At 39.1% G+C, this 25,856-nt stretch overlaps 1 protein-coding gene and 1 non-coding gene across 2 annotated transcripts; one reads left to right on the top strand and one right to left on the bottom strand.

Moving 5' to 3' along the window:
* Positions 1-817: 817 nt before the first annotated feature.
* LOC148576319 (uncharacterized) lies at positions 818-23,656 on the bottom strand. Its single transcript, XM_088502701.1, has 2 exons — positions 22,014-23,656; positions 818-923 (listed from the first exon to the last, which is right to left on the bottom strand). Exons 1-2 carry the CDS (start codon positions 23,654-23,656, stop codon positions 818-820), a joined length of 1,749 nt encoding a protein of 582 aa, XP_088358827.1.
* LOC148576320 (small nucleolar RNA R71) lies at positions 23,417-23,524 on the top strand. Its single transcript, XR_015902902.1, has one exon. It is a non-coding gene; the product is annotated as a small nucleolar RNA R71 (small nucleolar RNA).
* Positions 23,657-25,856: the final 2,200 nt, after the last annotated feature.

The raw sequence follows: 25,856 nt of genomic DNA, 5'->3' as shown, positions 1-25,856 counted from the left end.
CTTCGAACCGTTTGCCATGTGGAATAATCTTTCTGCATTCGGCAACCGGTGGCTTCTCATCCTCAAGTTCCCAAGGCACCTCAGCTCGGCAAGCCATCTGGGTAATTAGATAGGGAAAAGGTAGGGTGTCTCTGACATGGACTCTAGCCATGTATTTCCTGATGAACCGTGGAAGGTACAGTTCCTTGCCTTCCATAACGCACCAGATGAGAATGATCATAGCAGCCGGCACTTCTGACTCGTGAGTACTTGGCATAACATAGTTGCTCAGTATTTGTTGCCATAGCTGAGCCTCATCATTAAGATAGATAATATTAATACCCTTTGGAGTTACCGTCGACTTACCCATAGCCCAGGGAACAGCAGGATCAATGGTTATGGTGCGCCTCATAGCATCCCAATCAAAGCTCATAAGCCTAATGGACTCCTTAGCCTTCTGGTAACTATCTGCTTCGTCTTATTTTGGCTGGAAGTGCAGGATATCTTCTATGGCTTCCTCAGTAACCAAGATCTATTTTCCTCTTAGCTGCACTGCATCTAGGGTCATTTTGTAATAGTTGCAGTAGAATTCACGGACCCAGGATACGTTAACCTCTGTCAAATTCCTCTCTAGAAAGAACCAACCTCTCTGTTTGATCTGCTCTATAGCGTACTGCTGTAATTCAGTTGGTATTCTGAGAGTCTTTTCCAAATATAGGTGCCTCTTATCTGCAAAGACCGAAAATTTCAGTTCACAGTAGCGATTTACAAACTTGATTGGGTTAGTTGCAGGCACTAGTTGATCTTCTTTTTCCTGTGGAGTAAAGTTTTTCTCACGTCAGGAATCATCCCCTAGAATATCTGATAGAGCGACAGATGACTGTCCTCTTTTCTTTTTACCGATGCTGGCCTTAGTCTTGCCCTTTCCTTTTGGATCAGACATCCTGAAAAATAGAAATTCCAGGATACAGATTAAAAAATAAAACAGGGAAACAAATAGGCAATTAATGGGCAAGCATAACAAGCAATGGATAGGTAAAAGAGGAATGAAAGCTAAAGCAAGAAGTGAGTCATAAAGATATAGAATTCTGGACTAGATGCAAGGTAGGATTCAAAGAAATCAATCAGAAATCACAATCCAAGAATCTATTAAATAAAATTCAGAATGCTTGTTTGTCAAGAAACAATAATAAACATGCCTTGAAAGGGGTTGAAAAGAGTTAGTGTAAAACCAAGAGAAAAGTTAGGAAGTCAATGAAGTCAAGAGTTAGAAAGGTAAGGTAAAATTAGTGGCGGTACTGTAGTTCCTAGCTAAAAGAAGTTCACAAGAGTGAAGAACAAGCAACTCACATTCAAGCAGACAATGCAAATTATTGATGATAAATCATGTAAGGGAAGAAGCAGTAAGAAGAATAAAAATCATCAACAATGCATTTCAAGTAGAAAGGGAACCAAAAGGAATGGGAATGCTGGCCCAGCATCTCATGAAGTGACTTTGGTTAAACCAAATAAATCATAATTACAAAAGCACTAAAGTCAATTCATGAGTGGAAGGTAAGTAAAACAGTTTTCAGAAAAATTGGGCAGCATTCCGGCAGTAAAAGGAACGTTCCCGGAAAAAAATTACCAGCAGAATCAGCAAGTCAAGTCAAGTGCATATGAAGTTCAATAGTTGGCAATTAGCAGGAAGAACAAGACAATCCATATGGCTCAGGCATCATGAAGCAAAACAACTTTGGCAAGGTGATTTCCAGCTCCATTCCCTTAAGCTCTTCCTTGACAACTTCCACCTCTTTGCAAGCTTCTTCAATTTCAACCTCTTCCTCTTGGTAGCTTTCTTCCAATTCGATCTCTTCTTCATTACTTACCAAGGACATGGGAGGTTGTGCTTCTTCTTCTTTAATCTCTATCTCTTGATCAACCTCTGCAAAGTCTTCAACCATGATATACCTCAGAGGTTGTACACCCTCTTCAACATCAAATTCAAACATCTTGGAAGGAGGCTCTATGACTTGAGTTTCCCATGGAGGTTCTGCATCTCCTAAGTTTTCAACCATTTCTTCCTCTTTAACCATGACAGCTTCCTCCACTTGTTCCAATACAAAGTCATGTTCCTTATTGTCCACTAGAGTTTCTAGTGTCTCCTTCAGGCTAGACTCTTCTATTGATTCTCCACATGTAGCCATGGGAGTTTCTTGAATGTCTAAATGTTGGGAAGCTAATCGATTTACTACCTCGGTCAAGGCAGCTATGAACTCTTGTGTCGTCCTTTCCATCTTTCCTTGCCCTTGAAGAAGAACACTTAGAGTGTTATTCATTGGAGCTTGGGGTGGATATGAGGGTTCATTGCTTGGGAGGAAGGGTTCATGATATGAGGGTTGACGAACTGGATTTCCTATCGGTAAAGAAATTCACAAATATATTATCGCATTGCAAGTATAGCTTCTAAACCAACAAAAAATCCTTTTGTGCAAACGTTTTGGTTGTCACAAGTAACAAACCCAATAAAATTTATAAACTGAAGTATTCAAACCTCGGGTCGTCTTCTCAAGGAATTGCAGGGAGGTGTTCTTATTATTAGCTATGGAAAAGGTAGAATTTTGGGTTTTTTAAAATAAAGAACAAGTGATTTAAATGGCAGGGAAAATAGATTAATAATCAATAAAACTCTTGGCAAGATATGAAAATTGGAAGTCCTATCCTAGTTATCCTTATCAATGGTGATGAGAATTGAGTTTTTATCCCACTTAGTTAACCTTTACTAAAGCAAGGGAAAGTCAAGTGGACTAATTAGTTAGATCCTCAAGTCCTAGTCAATTCCTAAGAAAGGACTAGAGTTAGTGGGATTCAATTCAATTAGCAAAAATAAAAATTATCAATCACGATGAGTTTGATAACTCAAGAGTTACCAATTAATCAACCAAAGTCAAAAGGAAAAAATCTAAATTAAATTAAAAGCATTCATATAAATAAAGCAAAGCAAAGTCAAATCTGAAATACCTCAATTTATATTAAATAAAACATTCAAATCTAAATGCGAAGAATTCATAAGTCAAATTGGTAACATGAGTCAGATGCGAATAAAAGCATTAGAATAAATAAAAATATAAAAGGAATATTGAACCTGAGAAGAAGTTGAAATAATAAGAAATCCTAATTCCTTAAAGAGGAATCCTAATCCTAAATCCTAAGAGAGACGAGAGAATCTCTCTCTCTAAAAACTACATCTAAATTATGAAAAGTGAATAATGGAGGACTTCTTAATGGATGCATTCCCCCACTTTATAGCCTCTAATCTGTGTTTTCTGGACCCAAAACTGGGCCAGAAACAGCCCAGAATTCGCTGGTTGCGAATTTAAATACGCTGATTTTCGCCACTGCGACGCATCCGCGTAGATTACGCGTTCGTGTCACTTATCGTCAGGGAAACTATGGCAAATTATTTATCAAATCGAAGCCCCGGACGTTAGCTTTCCAACGCAACTGGAACCGCATCATTTGGACCTCTGTAGCTCAAGTTATGGTCGTTTTAGTGCTAGAGGGTCAGGCTGACAACTTTGCAGTTCCTTCAACTTCTTGTATTCCTTCCACTTTTGCATGCTTCCTTTCCATTCTCTAAGCCATTCCTGCCCTGTAATCTCTGAAAACGCTTAACATACATATCAAGGCATCGAATGGTAATAAGAGAAGATTAAACATATCAAAATTAAGACCAAAGAAGCATGTTTTCAATCATAGCACAAAATCAGGAAGGAAAACGTAAACTCATGCAAATCATATGAATAAGTGTATGAAAGATTGATAAAATCCACTCAATTGAGCACAAGATAAACCATAAAATAGTGATTTATCAACCTCCCCACACTTAAACATTAGCATGTCCTCATGCTAAGCTCAAGAGAAGCTATAAAGGAGTGAAGAGGAATGGTAAAATGTATGAAATGCAATCCTATCTATATGAATGCAACTAAATGTGAAATGCTTCTACCTACTTGGTTAAAAATAAATAGGTTCTCCAAGACAAACATAAATCAAATTCTGCTAATTCAAACCATACAGTAAAAACAAGTAAACTTGTAAGAAGATAGCTCATGAAAGCAGGGAACATAGAATCAAGCATTGAACCCTCACTGGTAGTGTATATCACTCTAGTCTCTCAAGTGTATAGGGTAATTCACTCTACTCTTCTCTAATCATGCTTTCTAAACTTTGTTCTTTATCTAACCAATCAACAAATATTTAGTATACCAATGCAAACATCATGAGGTCTTTTCAGGGTTGTAATGGGGCTGAAGTAAAGGTAAGTATATATATATATATATATATATATATAAGGCTAAGTGAGCTAACAAAGTAAATCCTTGATTAGTCTAAGATCTCACCTAACATATACATACTTTCTATAATTTAAAATACTTTACCTAGCTACCCAAATTTTTCCCACTTTTGTATTACATACTCATGTATCAAACTTATTTTTGAATTTTGTCCCATGTGCATTGATTGTTTTTATTTTGCATTTGGGGTAATATTATTTTTCTTCTTCTTTTTTTTTTGTATTCCCTTATTTAATTACTTAATATATTTTTTTTCAATGCACATGGTAATTTAATTATTTTGATTTCACATGAGCATGCTTCCCAAATTTTCAAATAACTTTTTCAATTTAATTCCCTTTTTTTTTCTATCATCCCATGTTTCCATAAAATTCCCCATACTTAAATTATACATAATATCTATCTTAAGCTAACCAAGGATTCAACTTGGGATTTTTATTTTGTTTTTCTGCTTAAGGCTAGTAATGTAGTTATGGAATAGAGGGGGTTAAAAAGTTCAAAGTGGCTAACAAGGGTGACATAAAAGGGTAGGCTTATTTGGAATAAGTGAGCAAAAATAAGTAATGGCCTCAATTATATGCAAGCATGTAAATACACTAAATAATGGACATATAGAATGGAACAAAGCAAAGATTGCAATTATAGAGAAGTAAACACACAAGAATAAAAATTTATGGTTAAATAATGTAACCATATAAATAAGCTCAAAATCTCACAGGTTGTGTGTTCTTTGGCTCAAAAACCATGTTCTAAATACAACTTCCAAACAAGTTTAACACAAATTTTTCAATTTAAATTAGTGAAATACTATAAAAATATCTTGAAAAAGAAAATATTACTTCAACCAAGTAGTAACTAAATGCATAAAATCAAACAAACATGCAATTAAATATGCAAATGCAACAATGAACAAATAAAGAAAATAAGACATTGGTGTTGAGAAGAAAATAACTAACCCATGGAGATCGGTATCGACCTCCCCACACTTAAAGATTGCACCGTCCTCGGTGCATGCTAAGATGTGCAAGTGGATGGGGGTTGTGGTTCCTCAGCTGAGGCTCTTTTTGTTCCTTTCCTTGCCGGTGGTTTGGGAGTAGCTTTCTCTTTACACTTCTTGGTGGCCATCCTGAAAAGAAAAAAAGAAAGTAACTTTTAAAGCTAAGGGTTAGAGCAAGGAAGAGAGCGGGAAGGGTGGTAAACAATGCACAATAAAGAAGAATGACGTTAATACATGGTCATGACTACATGTGAAAAGTTCATCAATGGAAATATAGTAAGTGCATGTAATGACAATTAAATGCAAGATGTTTATTGGCATGCTAGCAAAGACATGAGTAGCATAGATCAAGCATTCAATGTCCAAGTTAGATTACCAAGTCTTTCAAATTAACAACATGTTTGTAATAACAATTATATTTAAGTAATAAAATATAAAAAGGGTTTTGTGAAAAGCAAGCATTTAGAGTAGTAGATAGAAAGAAATCGAAAAATAGTGCACAATGCCATACGGTCTTTTTCACAAACACATAGCAAGCATGGTTAATAAGCTATTGAAAGTATTAAATTAAACATTCAAGAAACCCTTTAAAAAGTAATATATAATTGTCAAACAATTCCTTTAATAATCCACAAAAATATAGAAAATAATGACCCAAATAAATTTCTAACACCAATGAAAATAATGCAATGAATGAAAGTATACAAATAAATTAAATGAAATAGAATGGAAGTGAAGAGGGATGAGAAGTTAAAGAGATGAAGTAAGAAAGAAAGAAGAAAGAAGAAAAGATAGAAAAAAATTAGGATAAGAAAAGAAAAGATAAGATAATTGGCGCTGATCAGGATAAGTTGTGCGACGCGGGTGACGCGGATGCGTGGGTGACGCGTTTGCGTGGTGTGTGATATTTATCAGGTGACGCGGACGCGTGGGTTACGCGGTCGCGTGGCCTGATTTGTGCGATTAGCCTGAGTGCAGCCTCGCGTTCGCGTAACTCTCTGTTCGAAAACTCTTTTTGCCAAATTTTTGGGTGACGCGGTCGCGTGGTTGATGCGATCGCGTGGATGGCCATATTTGCAAAACGACGTGGACGCGTGGGGCACGCATTCGTGTGGTAAGGCTTGTGCTTCTAGCACCGTTCCAGCCCCATTCTAGCCTAACTTGCTGCCAAACACCCGTTTACGTCAATTTTACAGAGCCACGCGTTCGCGTGGGTGACGTGGACGCGTGGGGAAGCTATTTTTCAAATGACGCGTCCGCATCGGCGACGCGGTTGCGTGAGCGTATTGTGCCAAAGGCATGCCTCCAGCCACACTTTCACGTGACTCTCTGTTCAATTTTCTTTTTTTCCCAATGCACTGGTGACGCAGACGCGTCGGCGACGCTGTCGCGTCGCGTGCGATTTTTTTATATAATAATGCAGTATGCAGAATGCAATGCTAATATGAATGTTATGCATGATTCCAGGTCCAATCAAAACTCAAAAACAAACAAAATAGACTATAATTAAAACTGAAAAAGGGACGATCATACCATGGTGGGTTGTCTCCCACCTAGCACTTTTAGTTAAAGTCTTTAAGTTGGACATTTTCTGAGGTCCTTGTCATGGCGGCTTGTGCTTGAACTCGTCTTGAAATTTCCACTAATGCTTGGACTTCCAATAAGCTCTATCAGTACTAAGTAAATTCCTCAAGCTTTGATGGGGTTCTTCACAAGCTTTGAGCTCCCAAAGTTGATCCTCATATATTCCTGGATCCCAAATCTTGTTTCTACACCCGTCTTCAAGTTGATTATCATGATTCCATCTGGGTGGTTCGGCCTTAGAATTCTCACTGAAGCGTCCAAACAACTTCCCAGACCCATTCAATTGAGCTCTACACCAACCTTTGCGTTTAAACTTAAAGCTTCCAACCATAATAAACTTTGCAGGACAATTCTTACCACTGACCATCTTCCTCTTACTCTTAATACCACAAAGAGCTCTAAGTTGACCATCCATCTCCAGTAGCCCATATTCAAGTGGGAAGGTAAAGGTCAAGGATAAGAATTTTACCCACTTGAACGTTGTGTTGGACGGTAATGGCCTTGGGAGAGGTGTTTCTAATGAACTTGCAAGCTCCACTCCCTTGTGCTCTTCTCTGACAACTTCCACCTCCTTGTAAGCTTCTTCAATTTCAACCTCTTCCTCTTGGTAGCTTTCTTCCAATTCAATCTACTCTTCACTGCTTTCCAAGGGCATGGGAGGTTGTGCTTCTTCTTCTTGAATCTTCATCTCCTGATCGACCTCTTCCAAGTCCTTAAGCATGACATGCCTTGGAGGTTGTACACCCTCCTCAACACCAAATGCAACCGTCTTGGAAGGAGGCTCTATGTCTTGACTTTCCCATGGAGGTTCAGCATCTCCCAAGTCTTCAACCACTTTTTCCTCTTCAATAATTACTGCTTTGTCCAGTAGTTTTAATATAAAATCATACTCATCCTTGATGATTTTCTTTCCATGACAACCCCTTTCAACTATTCTTTCATCTTCAAGGGTCTTTACTACCTTCACCTTTAGGGCCTCCTCTAGCTCCTTATGAAGTATGAATTCACGAAGATGATCCCTTCTCTCTTGTTCCATGTCAATAGCATCATTGGGATCATGTTGCTCTTGGATTGATGGATGTGGGTGCTCTTCCATGGATGGTAGTGATGGGATGGAGAGATCATTCTGTGGTTGAAAAGGAAGTGCACTAGAGCTTGAGGGTTGATTGTTAAAGGTATTTGGTGGTCCGATTTGGGTGATGAAAGCTTGTATAGTAGAGTATAGATCGGTAAGTGCTTTCTCCATGGAGGTTTGGGGTGGATAGGAGGGTTCATTTGTAGGGAGAAACGGTTCATGGTAGGAAGGTGGTTCATCTTGATAATGATAAGGAGATAGTGTATATTGTGGTGGTTCATGAGAGTAGTTGTGTTGGAATGGGGATGGTTCTGTGTATGGTTCATTTGGCTCATAGGGTGGTTGGTATGGTAGATACGGGTTAGGATCATATGGAGGTGAATGGTGGAAAGGGGCTTGTGAGTATGGTGGTCCAAAGCTATTTTGAGGAGGTGGTTCATTGGCATATGATGGAGCTTGCTGGTAACTACAAGGGGGTCTACCATATCTATTGTCTTGGCATGAATTGTAGAGTGGTCCTTGCCCATGATATCTTAGAGGGTGTTGTTGCCTAAAGGGTTGATCAGATCCTCTTGGCTCCATCCATCTTTGATTGCTTAGACCTTGATGCATATTCCCGTTATAGCTTCCACTCCCTTCAACAAATTTAGAACCAAACTCAAAGCGAGAGGGGTGAGAATTCATAATAGCTAATAGAAATAAAAGGGAAAAACAAAAACAAATAAACAAGTAAAATAAAAATATTTACAATAACCAATAATAAGGCACACGTTTGCAATTCCCCGGCAACGACGCCATTTTGACGAACCGGATTTCCTATCGGTAAAGAAATTCACAAATATATTATCGCGTTGCAAGTATAGCTTCTAAACCAATAGAAAATCCTTTCGTGCAAACGGTTTGGTTGTCACAAGTAACAAACCCAATAAAATTTATAAACCGAAGTATTCAAACCTCGGGTCGTCTTCTCAAGGAATTGCAGGGAGGTGTTCTTATTATTAGCTATGGAAAAGGTAGAATTTTGGATTTTTTAAAATAAAGAACAAGTGATTTAAATGGCAGGGAAAATAGATTAATAATCAATAAAACTCTTGGCAAGGTATAAAAATTGGAAGTCCTATCCTAGTTATCCTTATCAATGGTGATGAGAATTGAGTTTTTATCCCACTTAGTTAACCTTTACTAAAGCAAGGGAAAGTCAAGTGGACTAATTAGTTAGATTCTCAAGTCCTAGTCAATTCCTAAGAAAGGACTAGAGTTAGTGGGATTCAATTCAATTAGCAAAAATAACAATTATCAATCACGATGAGTTTGATAACTCAAGAGTTACCAATTAATCAACCAAAGCCAAAAGGGAAAAATCTAAATTAAATTAAAAGCATTCATATAAATAAAGCAAAGCAAAGTTAAATCTGAAATACCTCAATTTATATTAAATAAAACATTCAAATCTAAATGCGAAGAATTCATAAGCCAAATTGGTAACATGAGTCAGATACGAATAAAAGCATTAGAATAAATAAAAATATAAAAGGAATATTGAACCTGAGAAGAAGTTGAAATAATAAGTTGAAATAATAAGAAATCCTAATTCCTTTAAGAGGAATCCTAATCCTAAATCCTAAGAGAGACGAGAGAACCTCTCTCTCTAAAAACTACATCTAAATTATGAAAAGTTAATAATGGAGGACTTCTTAATGGATGCATTCCCCCACTTTATAGCCTCTAATCTGTGTTTTCTGAACCGAGAACTGGGCCAGAAACTGCCCAGAATTCGCTGGTTGCGAATTTAAACACGCTGATTTTTGCCACTGCGACGCGTCCGCGTGGATCACGCATTCGTGTCACTTATCGTCAGGGAAACTATGTCAAATTATATATCAAATCGAAGCCCCCGGACGTTAGCTTTCTAACACAACTGGAACCGCATCATTTGGACCTCTGTAGCTCAAGTTATGGTCGTTTTAGTGCGAGAGGGTCAGGCTGACAGCTTTGCAGTTCCTTCAACTTCTTGTATTCCTTCCACTTTTGCATGCTTCCTTTCCATCCTCTAAGCCATTCCTGCCCTGTAATCTCTGAAAACACTTAACACACATATCAAGGCATCGAATGGTAACAAGAGAAGATTAAACATATCAAAATTAAGACCAAAGAAGCATGTTTTCAATCATAGCACAAAATCAGGAAGGAAAACGTAAACTCATGCAAATCATATGAATAAGTGTATGAAAGATTGATAAAATCCACTCAATTGAGCACAAGATAAACCATAAAATAGTGGTTTATCAAGAGTGGTTCATCGTATTCATGATGTAGTGGTTCAACACTCTCCATCTTTTCCACTTGTTGCGCAGCACACTTCAATCCTTGGTCCTCAAGTTGAGATTCCTTAGCCACGACAGCTTCGGGTGTTATTCGGCTTACCCCTTGGTCCAATTGATGAAAGGTTGCATGAAACCGATCCACTATTTCCTTGAGACAATCCTTTTATTCTTGTTCCGCTCGGATAGCATGATTAGGATCATATGGCTCTTGGGTGGATGGATATGGACATGGTGCATATGGAGGTGGTGGTTCTTGGGAGTAATTGGATTGGAATTAGGGTGGTTCTATATATGGTTCATATGGCTCGTAGGGTGGTTGGTATGGTGGATATGGGTTCGGATTATATGAGGGTTTTTGGTAGTAGGGGGCTTGTGAGTATGGTGGTTCAAAGCTATGTTGAGGAGGGGGTTCATAAGTGTATGGCGGGGCTTGTTGGTAACTACAAAGGGGTCCACCATATTCATCATCTTGGTACGCACCCTGGAATGGCTCTTGACCATAGTAATTTGGTGGAGGTTGGTTGTCACGAAGAGGTCCACCATAACTATTGTCTTGGTATGCATCATAGAATGATTGTTGGTTATAGCGCATTGGAGGGGGTTGTTGCCAAGAGGGTTGATCAAATCCTTGTGGCTCTTCCCATCTTTGATTGTTCCAACCTTGATGCATGTTCTCATTATAGCTTCCATTCCCTACATCATAATTGGAACCAAACTCATAGCGACAAGGTCATAGTAGCTAATAAAAATTAAAAACAAAAAAAAATAAGCAAGCAAAAAGAAAATATTTACAATAACCAATAATAAGGCACACGTTTGTAATTTCCCGGCAACGGCGCCATTTTGACGAACAGATTTTTTGCTAGTAAAGAATTCACAAAAGTAATCACGTTGTAAGTATAGTTTCTAAACCAACAAAGAATCCCTACGTACAAAAACTTGTTTGTCACTAAAGCAAACCCAATAAAAATAATAAACCGAAGTATTTCAACCTCGGGTAGTCTCTCAAGGAATTGAAGGGAGGTGTATTTATTATTGGTTATGAGATTGTATCTTTTTGGGTTTTGAATAAGGAACAAGAAAAGTAAATTTCAAGAAAGTAAATTAATAATTAAGAAAACTCTTGGCAAGGTATGAGAATCAGACGTCCTATCCTAGTTATCCTTATCAATTGTGATGAGAATTGTTCATTACTCCCACTTAGTTAACCCTTAATAAACAAAGGAAAGTCAAGTGGACTAATCAATTTGATTCCTCAAGTCCTAGTCAACTCCTAAGGAAAGAGTAGCTTAGAGGGATCCAAATCAACCAGCAACTTTCAATTAACAATCAATAAAGGAGTTTGATAACTCAAGTGTCTCCAATTACTCAACCAAAGCTAAGAATGTAAAAAGCTAAATTAAAATCATAAATATGAAATACCTCAAATTGTATTAAATAAAGAAATCAAATCTAACATGGAGTTCATAAACCAAATTGGGAAGACAAATAAACTAGAATGCTAGAATAAATAAAAGTAAAAGAGAAACTAAATTAAAGGAACATTGAACCTGGAATTGAGAAGAATTAAACCTAAAACTAAGAGAAATCCTAAATCCTAGAGAGAGGAGAGCCTCTCTCTCTCTAGAAACTACATCTAAAATCTAAATTGTCGTGAATTGATGAATGACTGAATGCTTTCGTGATTCCACCATTCTGCAGCCTCTATTCTGTGTTCTCGGGCTTGGAATTGGGCCAAAAAAGGAGTCCAGAAATCGCCCCCAGCACTTTCTGCACGTGGCGCATGTCACGCGTACGCGTAGGTCACGCATGCGCGTCATTTGGCGAATTTCCTTGTCATGCGTACGCGTCGCTTATCTTCTGTGCTAGGCACGCGTACGCCTCGCCCATGTGTGCGCGTCACTGCCAGCTTCTCAAAACTTCATTTTTCGTGTTCCTTTCAATTTTGCATGTTTCCTTTCCATCCTCTAAACCATTCCTGCCTTATAAAGCCTGAAAACACTCAACATACAGATCACGGCATCGAATGGTAATAAAGGATATTTAAAATTGACAGTTTAAAGGCCCAAGAAACATGTTTTCAACTATATCACAGAATAAGGAAGGATTTGTAAAACCATGCAAATTATATGAATAAGTGAGCAAAGAATTGATAAAAACCACTCAATTGAGCACAAGATAAACCATAAAATAGTGGTTTATCACTAAGATCTACAGGATAACCACAGTTTGCTCAATCCGGCAATCTTCGTGGGATTCGACCCTCACTCACTTGAGGTATTACTTGGATGACCTGGTGTACTTGCCGGTTAAGTTGTGCGAATTAAATTTCGTGCACCAAGTTTTTAGCGCCGTTGCCGAGGATTGTTTGTGATTGACAAATGAACGGTTGTCTTTTTCCCTAGATCAGGTACTTTTTACTAGTTTTCTTTTGTTTTCTTTTCTAGTTAATTTTTGAAAACTCAAAAAAAAATATAATATATAATTCCAAAAATATTTTCATCTTTAGTCATCTTTTTCTTTTGTTTGAGTCTTGTGTCAAATTTTAAGTTTAGGGTCTGTTTGGTTTTCATTTCTTTTCTTGAGTCTGTTTAAAAATTGTTCTTACTTTTCTTTCTTGGTATTCAAAGTGTTCTTGCTATTTTTCTTGTTTGATCTCAAAATTTTTAATTTTGTTGTCTTTTGGTATTTTTCTTTCAAGCTTTTCGAAAATTGTGTCTTTGATCTTTAAAATCTTTAAGTTTGGTGTTCTTTAGTGTTTGTCTTTCTTAATTTTTGAAAACTTAGTATCTTTAAATTCAAAAAATTTTTAATTTTGGTTACTTTTAGTATTTTTCATTTTCATTTTTTCGAAACTTCCTTTAATTTTAATTTTAAATTTCAAGTTTGGTGTCTTGTTCTTCTTGCTTATCTTTTCTTTAAATCTTTATCTTATCTTTCCTTTCTTTGATTTTTAAAACTTTACTATCTTATCTTTCTTTTAATTTCAATTTTTAAAATTGTAGTATCTTGTTAGTTTTCTCTCTTTTTCAATTTTAATTTTTACATCTTTAAAATTTTAAAATTTTATCTTATCTTTTCTCTCTCTTATGACTTTTTCTAATCTTTGAATTTTAAAATTTTCCTAGTTGACTTTCTCTTTTTGAATTTTAAAATCAAATATTCTCTCTCTTAAATTTTAAAATCTTATCTTGCTTGACTTTTTCTTTTAAAATTTAATTTTCAAATCTTTGATTAACTCTTTCTCTTTAAATTTCGAAACATTTTCAAAATCAAATCTTTTATTTCAGTTTCAAATCTTTTTAATTGGTTGATTGTTTTAATTTAATTTCAAAAGATTGATATCTTTTTAATTCTTAATTTTCTTTCCTTTTTTTCAAAATCTTCTAACCTCCTCTATCTCTTCTATTTTTGAAAATACTCTCACTCTTTCCTCTCTCATCTTTATCGAATATCTTCTAACTCTTTCTCTCTCTTTAATTTCAAAAATTTCTCTTTTCTTTCCCTCTCTATTTTCAAAAACTTCCTCTTCTTTCAAAAGATATCTTATTTTCTTTTCTTCTTCATCTATCTTTCTAACAAAGGACCTCTATACTCTGACATAGAGAATCCTTTCTTCTTCCCTTTTTTGTTTCTTTTTTCTTGTTTATGAACAGGAGTAGGGATAAAGAACCTCTTTTTGATCTAGATCCTGAACCCGAAAGGACTCTGAGAAGGTGTTTGCAACAAGCTCAGGCTAGCAGATCTGTAAGGAACCTAACAGAAGCTCTTGAACAAGAAGCTGAAGAAACAACAATGGCAGATAATCGAAACAATGGGGTGACACAAGAAAGGTCTTAGGATCTTATACTACACACAATTCTGACTTCTATGGGCGCAACATCTCCATTCCTGTCATTGGGGCAAACAACTTTGAGTTGAAGCCTTAACTGGTCACTCTGGTACAACAAAACTGCCAGTTTCATGGACTTCCACAGAAAGATCCAAACAAGTTCATATCTGACTTCCTGCAGATATGTGACACTGTCAAGACAATAGAGTAAATCCAGAAGTCTACAAACTCATGCTCTTCCCATTTGCATTGAGAGACAGAGCAAGGCTGTGGTTGGATTCTCAGCCTAAAGAAAGGTTGGACAGCTGGAAGAAGGTGGTCAATGGATTCTTGACCAAATTCTTTTCACCTCAAAAGCTAAGCAAGATGAGAGTGGAAGTACAAACCTTCAGACAGAAAGAGGGTGAATCCCTCTATGAAGCTTGGAAAAGATACAAACAACTGATCAGGAGATGTCCTCCTGACATGATCTCATATTGGACCATGTTAGATATTTTCTATGATAGTCTATCTGAGATGTCCAAGATGGCATTGGACCATTCTGCAGGTGGATCTCTCTACTTGAAGAAGATGGCTGAAGAGGTGCAAGAGCTTATTGATATGGTTGCCAACAGCCGATACATGTACACCTCTGAGAGCAACCTTGTAAATAATGGGGCAACTTAGAAGAGAGGCATCCTAGAGGTGAGCACCTTAGACACCATCCTAGCTCAAAACAAGCTCATGTCCTAGCAGATCAACATGATCACTCAGCACTTGAGTGGGACATAGAGTTCAGAAGCCTCCTGCCTAGAGACTGCCTATGAAGTGGATACAGATGATAACACATGGATCAGACTAGAGGAAGTAAATTATATGGGAAACCCCTCCAGAAACTCCAACAACAATCCCTATTCGAATACTTACAACCAGGGATGGAGGAACCACCCTAACTTTGGGTGAAAAGATCAGCAGAAGCCTCAACAAGGCTTCAGTAACAATCAAGGTGGCATGAACTAGAATAGGTTCAACAACAAGCCATTCGAACCTTCTCAGCAACAAATGGAAACTCCCAGGCAGAGCCTCTCTGACTTGGCTACTATAGTCTCCAATCTCTCTAAGACCACTCACAGTTTCTTTACAAAAACTAGATCCTCCATTAGGAATTTGGAGGTACAAATTGGTCAGTTGAGTAAGAGGATTCCAAAGATCCCTTCCAACACTCTTCCAAATAATACGGAAGTAAATCCAAGAGAAGAGTGCAAGGTCCTTAGTATAATAGCTGAGGCCGAAACTAAGAAGCACCTTTTGGCGTTGAACGCCAAAAAGGGAGTAGCTGGGGGTTCAACTCCCAATGAAGACCCTTATATTAAGGAACTGAATGAAATCAGAGCTCATGAGGAGACCATAGAAGTTCCCTTAAACGCCCTATTGCAAATGGTGGCGTCTGAAGAATACTCCTCCTCTGATGAGGAAGAGGAGACTAGGGAAGAGCAAATTGCTCGGTACTTGGGAATCCTCATCAAGTTGAATGCCAAACTCCTGGAACAAAGGCATTAGAGGAGGAACCTCCAGTGCTTGTCAAAGAATGCAGTGTCTTAGTTCAGAGGAAGCTGCCTCTAAAGATGCCAGATCTTAGAAGCTTCTTGATTCCCTATACTATAGGGGCCATCACCTTTGAAAAGGCACTATGTGACCTTGGGTAAAGAATCAATCTATTGCCTCTGTTTGTAGTGAAGAGGCTAGGAATCTTAGAGGAGCATCGTGCCAAAATCTCTTTAGAATTGGCAAACAAGACCCTAAAAAGGGGTGTATGGTATGGTGGAGGATGTCTTAGTAAAGGTTAAAGACCTTTCCTAGCCACTGCCAAGGCCATACTTGTTGTAGAAATAGGAGAGCTAGTCCTTAGACTATATGAGGATCATATCTTATTCAAGATCCCCAATCCTTGGTCTCCCTCTGACAGAGTTGGTACCACTATGCAACACATAGTGTTTGCCCCTTCTCTCTCTGTGCAGAGCTATACAAAGCCCCCAGACACCAACTCTAAGTTTGGTGTTGGGCACCATTCATCAAACACTAGGAATGAAGGTACTAAGAAGAAGGTACCTAAAGGCTAGAGGAATAAGAAGATCCCCACTGAAGGCCTTTCACCTAGCATGAAAGTTATCTTCACCCAATGTCCAGTCCTTCCAAACACAGTAAGTAGAATCCTGTCTCTTGAGCATGTAGAGCTCATCCACAAGAATACAAGACAAAAGTTCACTATAAGGGTGACATTCTGAGCCACTACCTATCTCCGTAGTGGAGCTGTCCGTCAAGCTAGTGACGATAAAGAAGCGCTTGTTGGGACGCAACCCAACCATTAGTATGGAGTTTTTATTTCCTTTTCAATTATTTTAAGTTTGATAGTATAGTTTATCCTTTACTTTTTTATGCTGGTGATCATATACAGATCTTAGAACAGTGACAGAAGCATGCAGAACTGAAAACAGAACACCCTGGAGTAACCCCCTTGCTAGCGGTGAACACCAGACAAGGAGGGGCTTCGGCGTTCAACGCCCCAAGGGACAAAGAGTTGGCGTTAAATGTCAGGAAGGGAGCATCCTGGGCGTTCCACTCCCCAAACCCGAAAGATGGTGTTCAATGCGTTCAACGCCCTACAGGGGGCAGCCAGCCCTAACCCTTTACCCCCTATGGGCGTTCAACGCCCATTCCTGTTGTTGAACGCCAGGTAGGGGGCAGACAGCTTGAATTCTATAACCTTCTCAGCTAAGTAGGTCCCACAAAATCTCCACCTACCCCACCTTTCTTCTCTCTCCTCCTTTTCTAAACCTTGAAACCCACTCTCCACTTTCTCTCTTCCCCATACACCCTCACCAATCATATCCACATCAACTTTTTCTTTTCCCAACACCCATCATAATTTCCATCATTCCATTTCCCACCATCCCCACCCAATTCAAATTCAAACCTTTACCCCCCCATTCTTCCCTCCCTCATAACCGAAATCCTAACCCTCCCACCCCTATAAATACCCCTTCATTCCTCTTATTCTCCTCCTACCTAAACACACTCTTCTTCTTCCCTTATACACTCTACACACTTTTCCCATTTCTTATCCCCCACTTAGCCAAATTTCCCTTCTCTCCCTAACACTTTCTTCCCCTCTTTTTCTTATTATTTGCTTGAAGATGAGCAAAGTTCTTAAGTTTGGTGTTGCAAAAGTTTTGCTTTTTGACTTCTACCATTTCTAAGTATGGCACCCAAAGTCGGAGAACCCTCTAGGAAGAGGAAAGGAAAAGTCATTGCTTTCGCCTCCGAACATTGGGAAATGAACCGATTCCTCACCAAGGCTCATCAAGACCACTTCTATGATGTGGTGAAGCACAAAAAATTGATCCCCGAGGTCCCCTTTAGGTTAAAAAAGAATGAGTATCTGGAGATCCAACAAGAAATCTAGAGAAGAGATTGGGAAGTTCTAACCAATCCTATCCCAGAAGTTGGAATCTTAATGGTACAAGAGTTTTATGCCAATGCTTGGGTCACCAAAAAGCATGATACTAGTATGAACCCAAGCCCTAAAAATTAGCGCACCATAGTCCGAGAGAGACTCTTGGATTTCAGCCTGGAGAGTGTAAGAGTGGAGCTCAAATTACGATAAATGCTAGGAGACCCACACTCTTATACTAGAAGGGTCAACACCGACCAAAGTTTGGACCAAGTGCTCACAGACATTTGTGTAGATGGAGCACAATGGAGGAAGGATGCGCAAGGCAAGCCCTACCAATTAGGTAGCTTTGACCTCATTCGAACAAGTAACCGTTCCGAGGTTACCATATGGTGCACAAAATTGTGATCCTTAACAATGGCACCAAAAACTTGGTGCTCGGAACATAATTCACACACTTTGTCACAACTTTGCACAACTAACCAGCAAGTGCACTGGGTCGTCTAAGTAATAAACCTTACGTGAATAAGGGTCGATCCCACGGAGATTGTCGGCTTGAAGCAAGCTATGGTCACCTTGTAAATCTCAGTCAGGAGGATTCAAATGGTTATAGAGTTTTAATAATTAAAAGATAAATAAAATATAAAATAAAGATAGAGATACTTATGTAATTCATTGGTGAGAATTTCAGATAGGCGTACGGAGATGCTCTTGTTCCTTCTGAACCTCCGCTTTCCTACTGCTTTCATCTAATCCTTCATACTCCTTTCTATGGCAAGCTTTATGTAGGGCATCACCATTGTCAATGGCTACTTTCCGTCCTCTCAGTGAAAATGGTCCAAATTGCACTGTCACCGCACGGCTAATCATCTGTCGGTTCTCGATCATACTGGAATAGGATTCAGTAATCCTTTTGCGTTTGTCACTATGCCCAGCACTCGCGAGTTTGAAGCTCGTCTCAGCCATCCCTTCCCAGATCCTACTCGGAATACCACAGATAAGGTTTAGAGTTTCCGGATCTCAAGAATGGCCGCCAATAGTTCTAGCCTATACCACAAAGACTCTGATCTCACGATCAGAAGGCTAAGATATACACATTCAAGCTTGTTTGCATGTAGAACGGAAGTGTTTGTCAGGTACGTGTTCATAAGTGAGAATGATGATGAGCGTCACATAATCATCACATTCATCATGTTCTTTTGTGTGAATAAATATCTTAGAGAAGAAATAGGCTTGAATTGAATAGAAAAATAATAGTACTTTGCATTACTTCATCAGGAACAGTAGAGCTCCACACCTTAATCTATGGTGTGTAGAAACTCCACCGTTGAAAATACATAAGTACTTTGTTTTCCAGTATTACCACCGAATACATAAATGCCACAGACACACAACTGGGTGAACCTTTTCAGATTATGACTCAACTTTGCTAAAGTCCCCAATTAGAGGTGTCCAAGGTTCTTAAGCACACTCTTCTTTTGCTTTGGACCTCGACTTTAACCGCTCAGTCTTAAGTTTTCACTTGACACCTTCACGCCACAAGCACATGGTTAGGGACAACTTGGTTTAGCTGCTTAGGCCAGGATTTTATTCCTTTAGGCCCTCCTATCCACTGATGCTCAAAGCCTTGGATCCTTTTTATTACCCTTGCCTTTTGGTTTTAAGTGCTATTGGCTTTTTGCTCTTGCCTTTTGGTTTAAAGAGCTTTTGGCTTTTTCTGCTTGCTTTTTCTTTTTCTTTCTATTTTTTTTCGCCATTTTTTTCCTTTTTTTTGCAAGCTCTTCTCTATTCACTACTTTTTCTTGCTTCAAGAATCAATTTTATGATTTTTCAGATTATCAAATAACATGTCTCTTTTTTCATCATTCTTTCAAGAGCCAACATATTTAACATTCATAAACAACAATTTCAAAAGACATATGCAATGTTCAAGCATTCATTTAGAAAACAAAAAGTATTGTCACCACATCAAAATAATTAAACCAGTTTCAAGGATGAATTCGAAATCATGTACTTCTTGTTCTTTTGTTTTTAGAACATTTTTCATTTAAGAGAGGTGATGGATTCATGGGACATTCATAACTTTAAGGCATAGACACTTAAATACTAATGATCATGTAATAAGACACAAATATAAACATAAAGCATAGTAAACGAAAAATAGAAAATAAGAATAAGGAGATTAAGGAATGGGTCCACCTTAGTGAGGGTGACGTCTTCCTCTTCTTGAAGAACCAATAGTGCTCTTGAGCTCCTCTATGTCTCTTCCTTGTCTTTGTTGCTCCTCCCTCATAGCTCTTTGATCTTCTCTAATCTCATGGAGGATGATGGAGTGCTCTTGGTGCTCCATCCTTAGTTGTCCCATGTTGGAACTTAATTCTCCTAGGGAAGTGTTGATTTGCTCCCAATAGTTTTGTGGAGGGAAGTGCATCTCCTGAGGCATCTCAGGGATTTCATGGTGAGGAATTTCCTCATGCTCTTGTTGAGGTCCATGATCTCTTGTTTGCTCCATCTTTTTCTTAGTGATGGGCTTGTCCTCTTCAATGAGGATATCTCCCTTTATGTCAATTCCAACTGAATTGCAAAGGTGGCAAATGAGGTGAGAAAAGGCTAACCTTGCCAAAGTAGAGGACTTGTCAGCCACCTTGTAGAGTTCTTGAGGTATAATCTCATGAACTTCCACTTCCTCCCCAATCATGATACTATGGATCATAATGGCCCGGTCTATAGTAACTTCAGACCGGTTGCTAGTAGGAATGATTGAGCGTTGAATAAACTCCAACCATCCTCTAGCTACAGGCTTATGGTACAGTTTTCTCAATTGAACCGGCTTGCCTCTTGAGTCAACTTTCCATTGAGCTCCTTCTACACATATGTCCATGAGGACTTGGTCCATCCTTTGATCAAAGTTGACCCTTCTAGTGTAGGGGCGTGCGTTTTCTTCCATCATTGGCAAGTTGAACACCAGCCTTACATTTTCTGGACTGAAATCTAAGTATTTCCCCCGTACCATGGTAAGCCAATGCTTTGGATTCGGGTTCACACTTTGATCATGGTTCCTAGTGATCCATGCGTTTGCATAGAACTCTTGAACCATTAAGATCCCGACTTGTTGAATGGGGTTGGTGAGAACTTCCCAACCTCTTCTTCGGATCTCATGTCGGATCTCCGGATACTCATTCTTTTTGAGCTTGAAAGGAACCTCAGGGATCACTTTCTTCTTGGCCACAACTTCATAGAAGTAGTCTTGATGGACCTTTAAGATGAATCTCTCCATCTCCCATGACTCAGAGGTGGAAGCAATTGCCTTCCCTTTCCTCTTTCTTGAGGTTTCTCTAGCTTTCGGTGCCATTAATGGTTATGGAAAAACAAAAAGCTATGCTTTTACCACACCAAACTTAAAATGTTTGCTCGTCCCCGAGCAAAAAAAGAAAGAAAGATGGAGAAGAAGAAGAAAAATGAAGGAGAGGGAGAGAGGTATGTATTCGGCCAAGGGGAAGAAGAAAGGGTTGTGTTGTGTGAAAATGAAGAAGGAAAGAGGGGTTTATATAGAAGTGGGGGAAGGTTTAGGGTTCGGCCATTAGGGTTGGGTTTGGGAGGGAAAAGAGTTTGAATTTTGGAGGTAGGTGGGGTTTTTGGGGAAGAGAGGATAGATGTGAGTGGTGAAGAGGTGATGGGGAAGAGTGATTGAGGTAATTGGTGAGGGGTATTTATGGAAGAGAATTATGAAAAGGTGTGAAGAGGAGAGAAGAAAATGTGGGGATCCTGTGGGGTCCACAGATCCTGTGGGGTCAAGGACTTAACATCCCTGCTCTAATTAGGCGTGTAAAACGCCCTTAGCATGCATGTCTGGCGTTAAACGCCAGCTTGCTGCTTGTTTTTGGCGTTAAACACCCAAATGTAGCCTGTTTCTGGCGTTTAACGCCACTTCCATGCTCTGTTCTAGCGTTTAACGCCAGCTTGATGCTTCTTTCTGGCGTTAAACGCCAGTAAGTTCTTCCTCCAGGGTGAGCTGTTTTTAAAGCTATTTTTTATTCTGTTTTTGATTTTTTAGTAGTTTTTGTGACTCCACATGATCATCAACCTAAAAAAAATAAAATAACAATAAAGTAAAATAGATATAATTAAATAACATTGGGTTGCCTCCCAACAAGCGCTTCTTTAATGTCAATAGCTTGACAGTGAGCTCTCATGGAGCCTCACAGATATTCAGAGCATTGTTGGAACCTCCCAACACCAAACTTAGAGTTTTAATGTGGGGGTTCAACACCAAACTTAAAGTTTGATTGTGGGGGCTCTGGTTGACTCTGCAGTGAGAGAAGCTTTTCATGCTTCCTCTCCATGGTTACAGAAGAAGATCCTTGAGTTTTAAACACAATGTTGTCCTCATTCAGTTGGAGGACCAACTCTCCTCTGTCCACATCAATCACAGCTCTTGTTGTGGCTGGGAAGGGCCTTCCAAGGATGATGGATTCATCCTCCTCCTTCTCAGTGTCTAGGATTATGAAATCAGCAGGGATGTAAAGGCCTTCAACCTTTACTAATACGTTCTCTACTTGTCCATAAGCCTGTTTTCTTGAGTTGTCTGCCATCTCTAATGAGATTCTGGCAGCTTGCACCTCAAAGATCCCTAGTTTCTCCATTACAGAGAGTGGCATTAAGTTGATTCCTGACCCCAGGTCACACAGAGCCTTCTCAAAGCTCATGGTGCCTATGTTACAGGGAATCAGAAATTTACCAGGATCATGTTTCTTTTGAGGCAAAGTGTGCTGAACCCAGATATTTAATTCATTAATGAGCAATGGAGGCTCATCTTCCCAAGTCTCATTTCCAAATAGCTTGGCATTCAGCTTCATGATTGCTCCTAAATACTGGACAACGTGCCCTTGAACAATATCTTCATCTTCTTCAGAAGATGAATAGTCATCAGAGCTCATGAATGGTAAAAGGAGGTTCAATGGAATCTCTATGGTCTCTAGATGAGCCTCAGATTCCTTTGGTTCCTCAAAGGGAAACTTCTTATTGGTCACTGAACGTCCCAGGAGGTCTTCCTCACTAGGATTCACGTCCTCCTCCTCCTCTTTGGGTTCGGCCACACCAAGTAAGGTTATGGCCTTGCACTCTCTTTTTGGATTCTCTTCTGTATTGCTTGGGAGAGTACTAGGAGGAGTTTCAGTGACTCTTTTACTCAGCTGGCACACTTGTGCCTCCAAATTTCTTATGGAGGACCTTGTTTCATTCATGAAACTTAGAGTGGCCTTAGATAGATCAGAGACTATATTTGCTAAGCTAGATGGATTCTGCACAGAATTCTCTGTCTGTTGCTGAGTGGATGACGGGAAAGGCTTGCTATTGTTAAACCTGTTTCTTCCACCATTATTAAAGCCTTGTTGAGGCTTTTGTTGATCCTTCCATGAGAAATTTGGATGATTTCTCCATGAAGGATTATAAGTATTTCCATAGGGGTCTCCCATGTAATTCACCTCTGCTATTGCAGGGTTCTCAGGATCATAAGCTTCTTCTTCAGAAGATGCCTCTTGAGTACTGTTGGATGCAGCTTGCAATCCATTCAGACTTTGAGAAATCATATTGACTTGCTGAGTCAATATTTTATTCTGAGCCAATACGGTATTCAGAGTATCAATTTCAAGAACTCCCTTCCTCTGAGGCATCCCATTACTCACAGGATTCCTTTCAGAAGTGTACATAAACTGGTTATTTGTAACCATGTCAATGAGTTCCTGAGCTTCTGCAGGCGTTTTCTTTAGGTGAATGGATCCACCTGCAGAATGGTCCAATGACATCTTAGATAATTCAGATAGACCATCATAGAATATATCTAGGATGGTCCATTCTGAAAGCATGTCAGAAGGACACTTTTTGGTCAGTTGCTTATATCTCTCCCAAGCTTCATAGAGGGATTCACCTTCTTTCTGTTTGAAGGTTTGAACATCCGTTCTAAGCTTGCTAAGCTTTTGAGGAGGAAAGAACTTGGCTAAGAAAGCCGTGACCAGCTTATCCCAAGAGTTCAGGCTATCTTTAGGTTGAGAGTCCAACCATATTCTAGCTCTTTCTCTTACAGCAAACGGGAAAAGCATAAGCCTGTAGACCTCGGAGTCAACCCCATTGGTCTTAACAGTATCACAGATCTGCAAGAACTCAGTTAAGAACTGAAAAGGATCTTCTGATGGAAGTCCATGAAACTTGCAGTTTTGTTGCATTAGAGAAACTAATTGAGGCTTTAGCTCAAAATTGTTTGCTCCAATGGCAGGTATTGAGATGCTTCTTCCATGTAAATTGGAATTTGGTGCAGTAAAGTCACCAAGCATCTTCCTTGCATTGTTATTATTTTCGGCCATGTCTCATTTTTTTTCGAAAATTTTTGCCAGATTTTCTCCAGAGAGTTGTGCTTTAGCTTCCCTTAGCTTCCTTTTCAGAGTCCTTTTAGAGGAAGAGGTGATGGGGAAGAGTGATTGAGGTGATTGGTGAGGGGTATTTGTAGAAGAGAGTTATGAAAAGGTGTGAAGAGGAGAGAAGAAAATGTGGAAATCCTGTGGGGTCCATAGATCCTGAGGGGATCCTGTGGGGTCCACAGATCCTGTGGGTCAAGGACTTAACATCCCTGCTCCAATTAGGCGTGTAAACGCCCTTAGCATGCATGTCTGGCGTTAAACGCCAGCTTGCTGCTTGTTTTTGGTGTTAAACACCCAAATGTAGCCTGTTTCTGGCGTTTAACGCCACTTCCATGCTCTGTTGTGGCGTTAAACGCCAGTCTGGTGCTTGTTTCTGGCGTTTAACGCCAGCTTGATGCTTCTTTCTGGCGTTAAACGCCAGTAAGTTCTTCCTCCAGGGTGAGCTATTTTTAAAGCTATTTTTCATTCTGTTTTTTATTTTTCAGTAGTTTTTGTGACTCCACATGATCATCAACCTAAAAAAATAAAATAACAATAAAGTAAAATAGATATAATTAAATAACATTGGGTTGCCTCCCAACAAGAGCTTCTTTAATGTCAATAGCTTGACAGTGAGCTCTCATGGAGCCTCACAGATATTCAGAGCATTGTTGGAACCTCCTAACACCAAACTTAGAGTTTGAATGTGGGGGTTCAACATCAAACTTAGAGTTTGGTTGTGGCCTCCCAACACCAAACTTAGAGTTTGACTGTGGAGGCTCTGGTTGACTCTGCAGTGAGAGAAGCTTTTCATGCTTCCTCTCCATGGTTACAGAAGGAGATCCTTGAGTTTTAAACACAAGGTTGTCCTCATTCAGTTGGAGGATGGTGCACGAATTATGAATCACACTTTTCACAATTCGTACTACTAACCAGCAAGTGCACTGGGTCGTCCAAGTAATACCTTACGTGAGTAAGGGTCGAATCCCACGGAGATTGTTGGCTTGAAGTAATCTATGGTTATCTTGTAACTCTTAGTCAGGATATCAATTATATTTATCAGTTTGAATTGCGAAAAATAAAAGAGCATGAAATAAATACTTGTTCTGCAGTAATGGAGAATATGTTGGAGTTTTGGAGATGCTTTTCTTCTGAATCTCTGCTTTCCCCCTGTCTTCTTCTTCACGCACGCAAGGTTCCTCCTATGGCAAGCTGTATGTTGGTGGATCACCGTTGTCAATGGCTACCATCCGTTGGTCCTTTTGCGTTTGTCACTACGCCCAACCTTTGTGAGTTTGTAGCTCATCACAGTCATTCAATCCCTGAATCCTACTCAGAATACCACAGACAAGGTTTAGACTTTCCGGATTCTCAAGAATGCTGCCAATGGATTCTAGCTTATACCACGAAGATTCTGATTAAGGAACCCAAGAGATACTTATTCAATCTAATGTAGAACGGAGGTGGTTGTCAGGCACGCGTTCATAGGTTGAGAATGGTGATGAGTGTCACGGATCATCACATTCATCATATTGAAGTGCGAATAAATATCTTAGATAGAAACAAGCGTGTTTGAATGGAAAACAGAAGTAATTGTATTAATTCATCGAGACACAGCAGAGCTCCTCACCCCCAACAATGGAGTTTAGATACTCATGCCGTCAAAGAGTACAAAGTTTAGATCTAAAATGTCATGAGGTAAAAATAATCCTCTAAAAGTTGTTTAAATAGTAAGCTAGTAATCTAGGTTTCCAGAGAATGAGTAAACTATGATAGATAGTGCAGAAATCCACTTCTGGGGCCCACTTGGTGTGTGTTGGGGCTGAGACTTAAGCTTTACACGTGCTTAGGCTGTTTCTGGAGTTAAACTCTAGGTTGTAACCTGTTTTGGGCGTTTAACTCCAAC

This window comes from Arachis ipaensis, chromosome B1 (assembly GCF_059453495.1).
Source record: "Arachis ipaensis isolate K30076 ecotype BB chromosome B1, ASM5945349v1, whole genome shotgun sequence".
NCBI lineage: Eukaryota > Viridiplantae > Streptophyta > Magnoliopsida > Fabales > Fabaceae > Arachis > Arachis ipaensis.
This window is presented reverse-complemented; position numbering and strand designations above follow the sequence as displayed.

Bases quoted from the DNA above. Each gene is read 5' to 3' on its own strand.
- LOC148576319 (XM_088502701.1), bottom strand. From the start codon at position 23,656: ATGCTTTTCCCGTTTGCTGTAAGAGAAAGAGCTAGAATATGGTTGGAC. The intron at 924-22,013 runs GCCCTTCCCAGC...TCTATTTTTCAG, and splicing joins GAATCCATCATCCTTGGAAG to GATGTCTGATCCAAAAGGAA.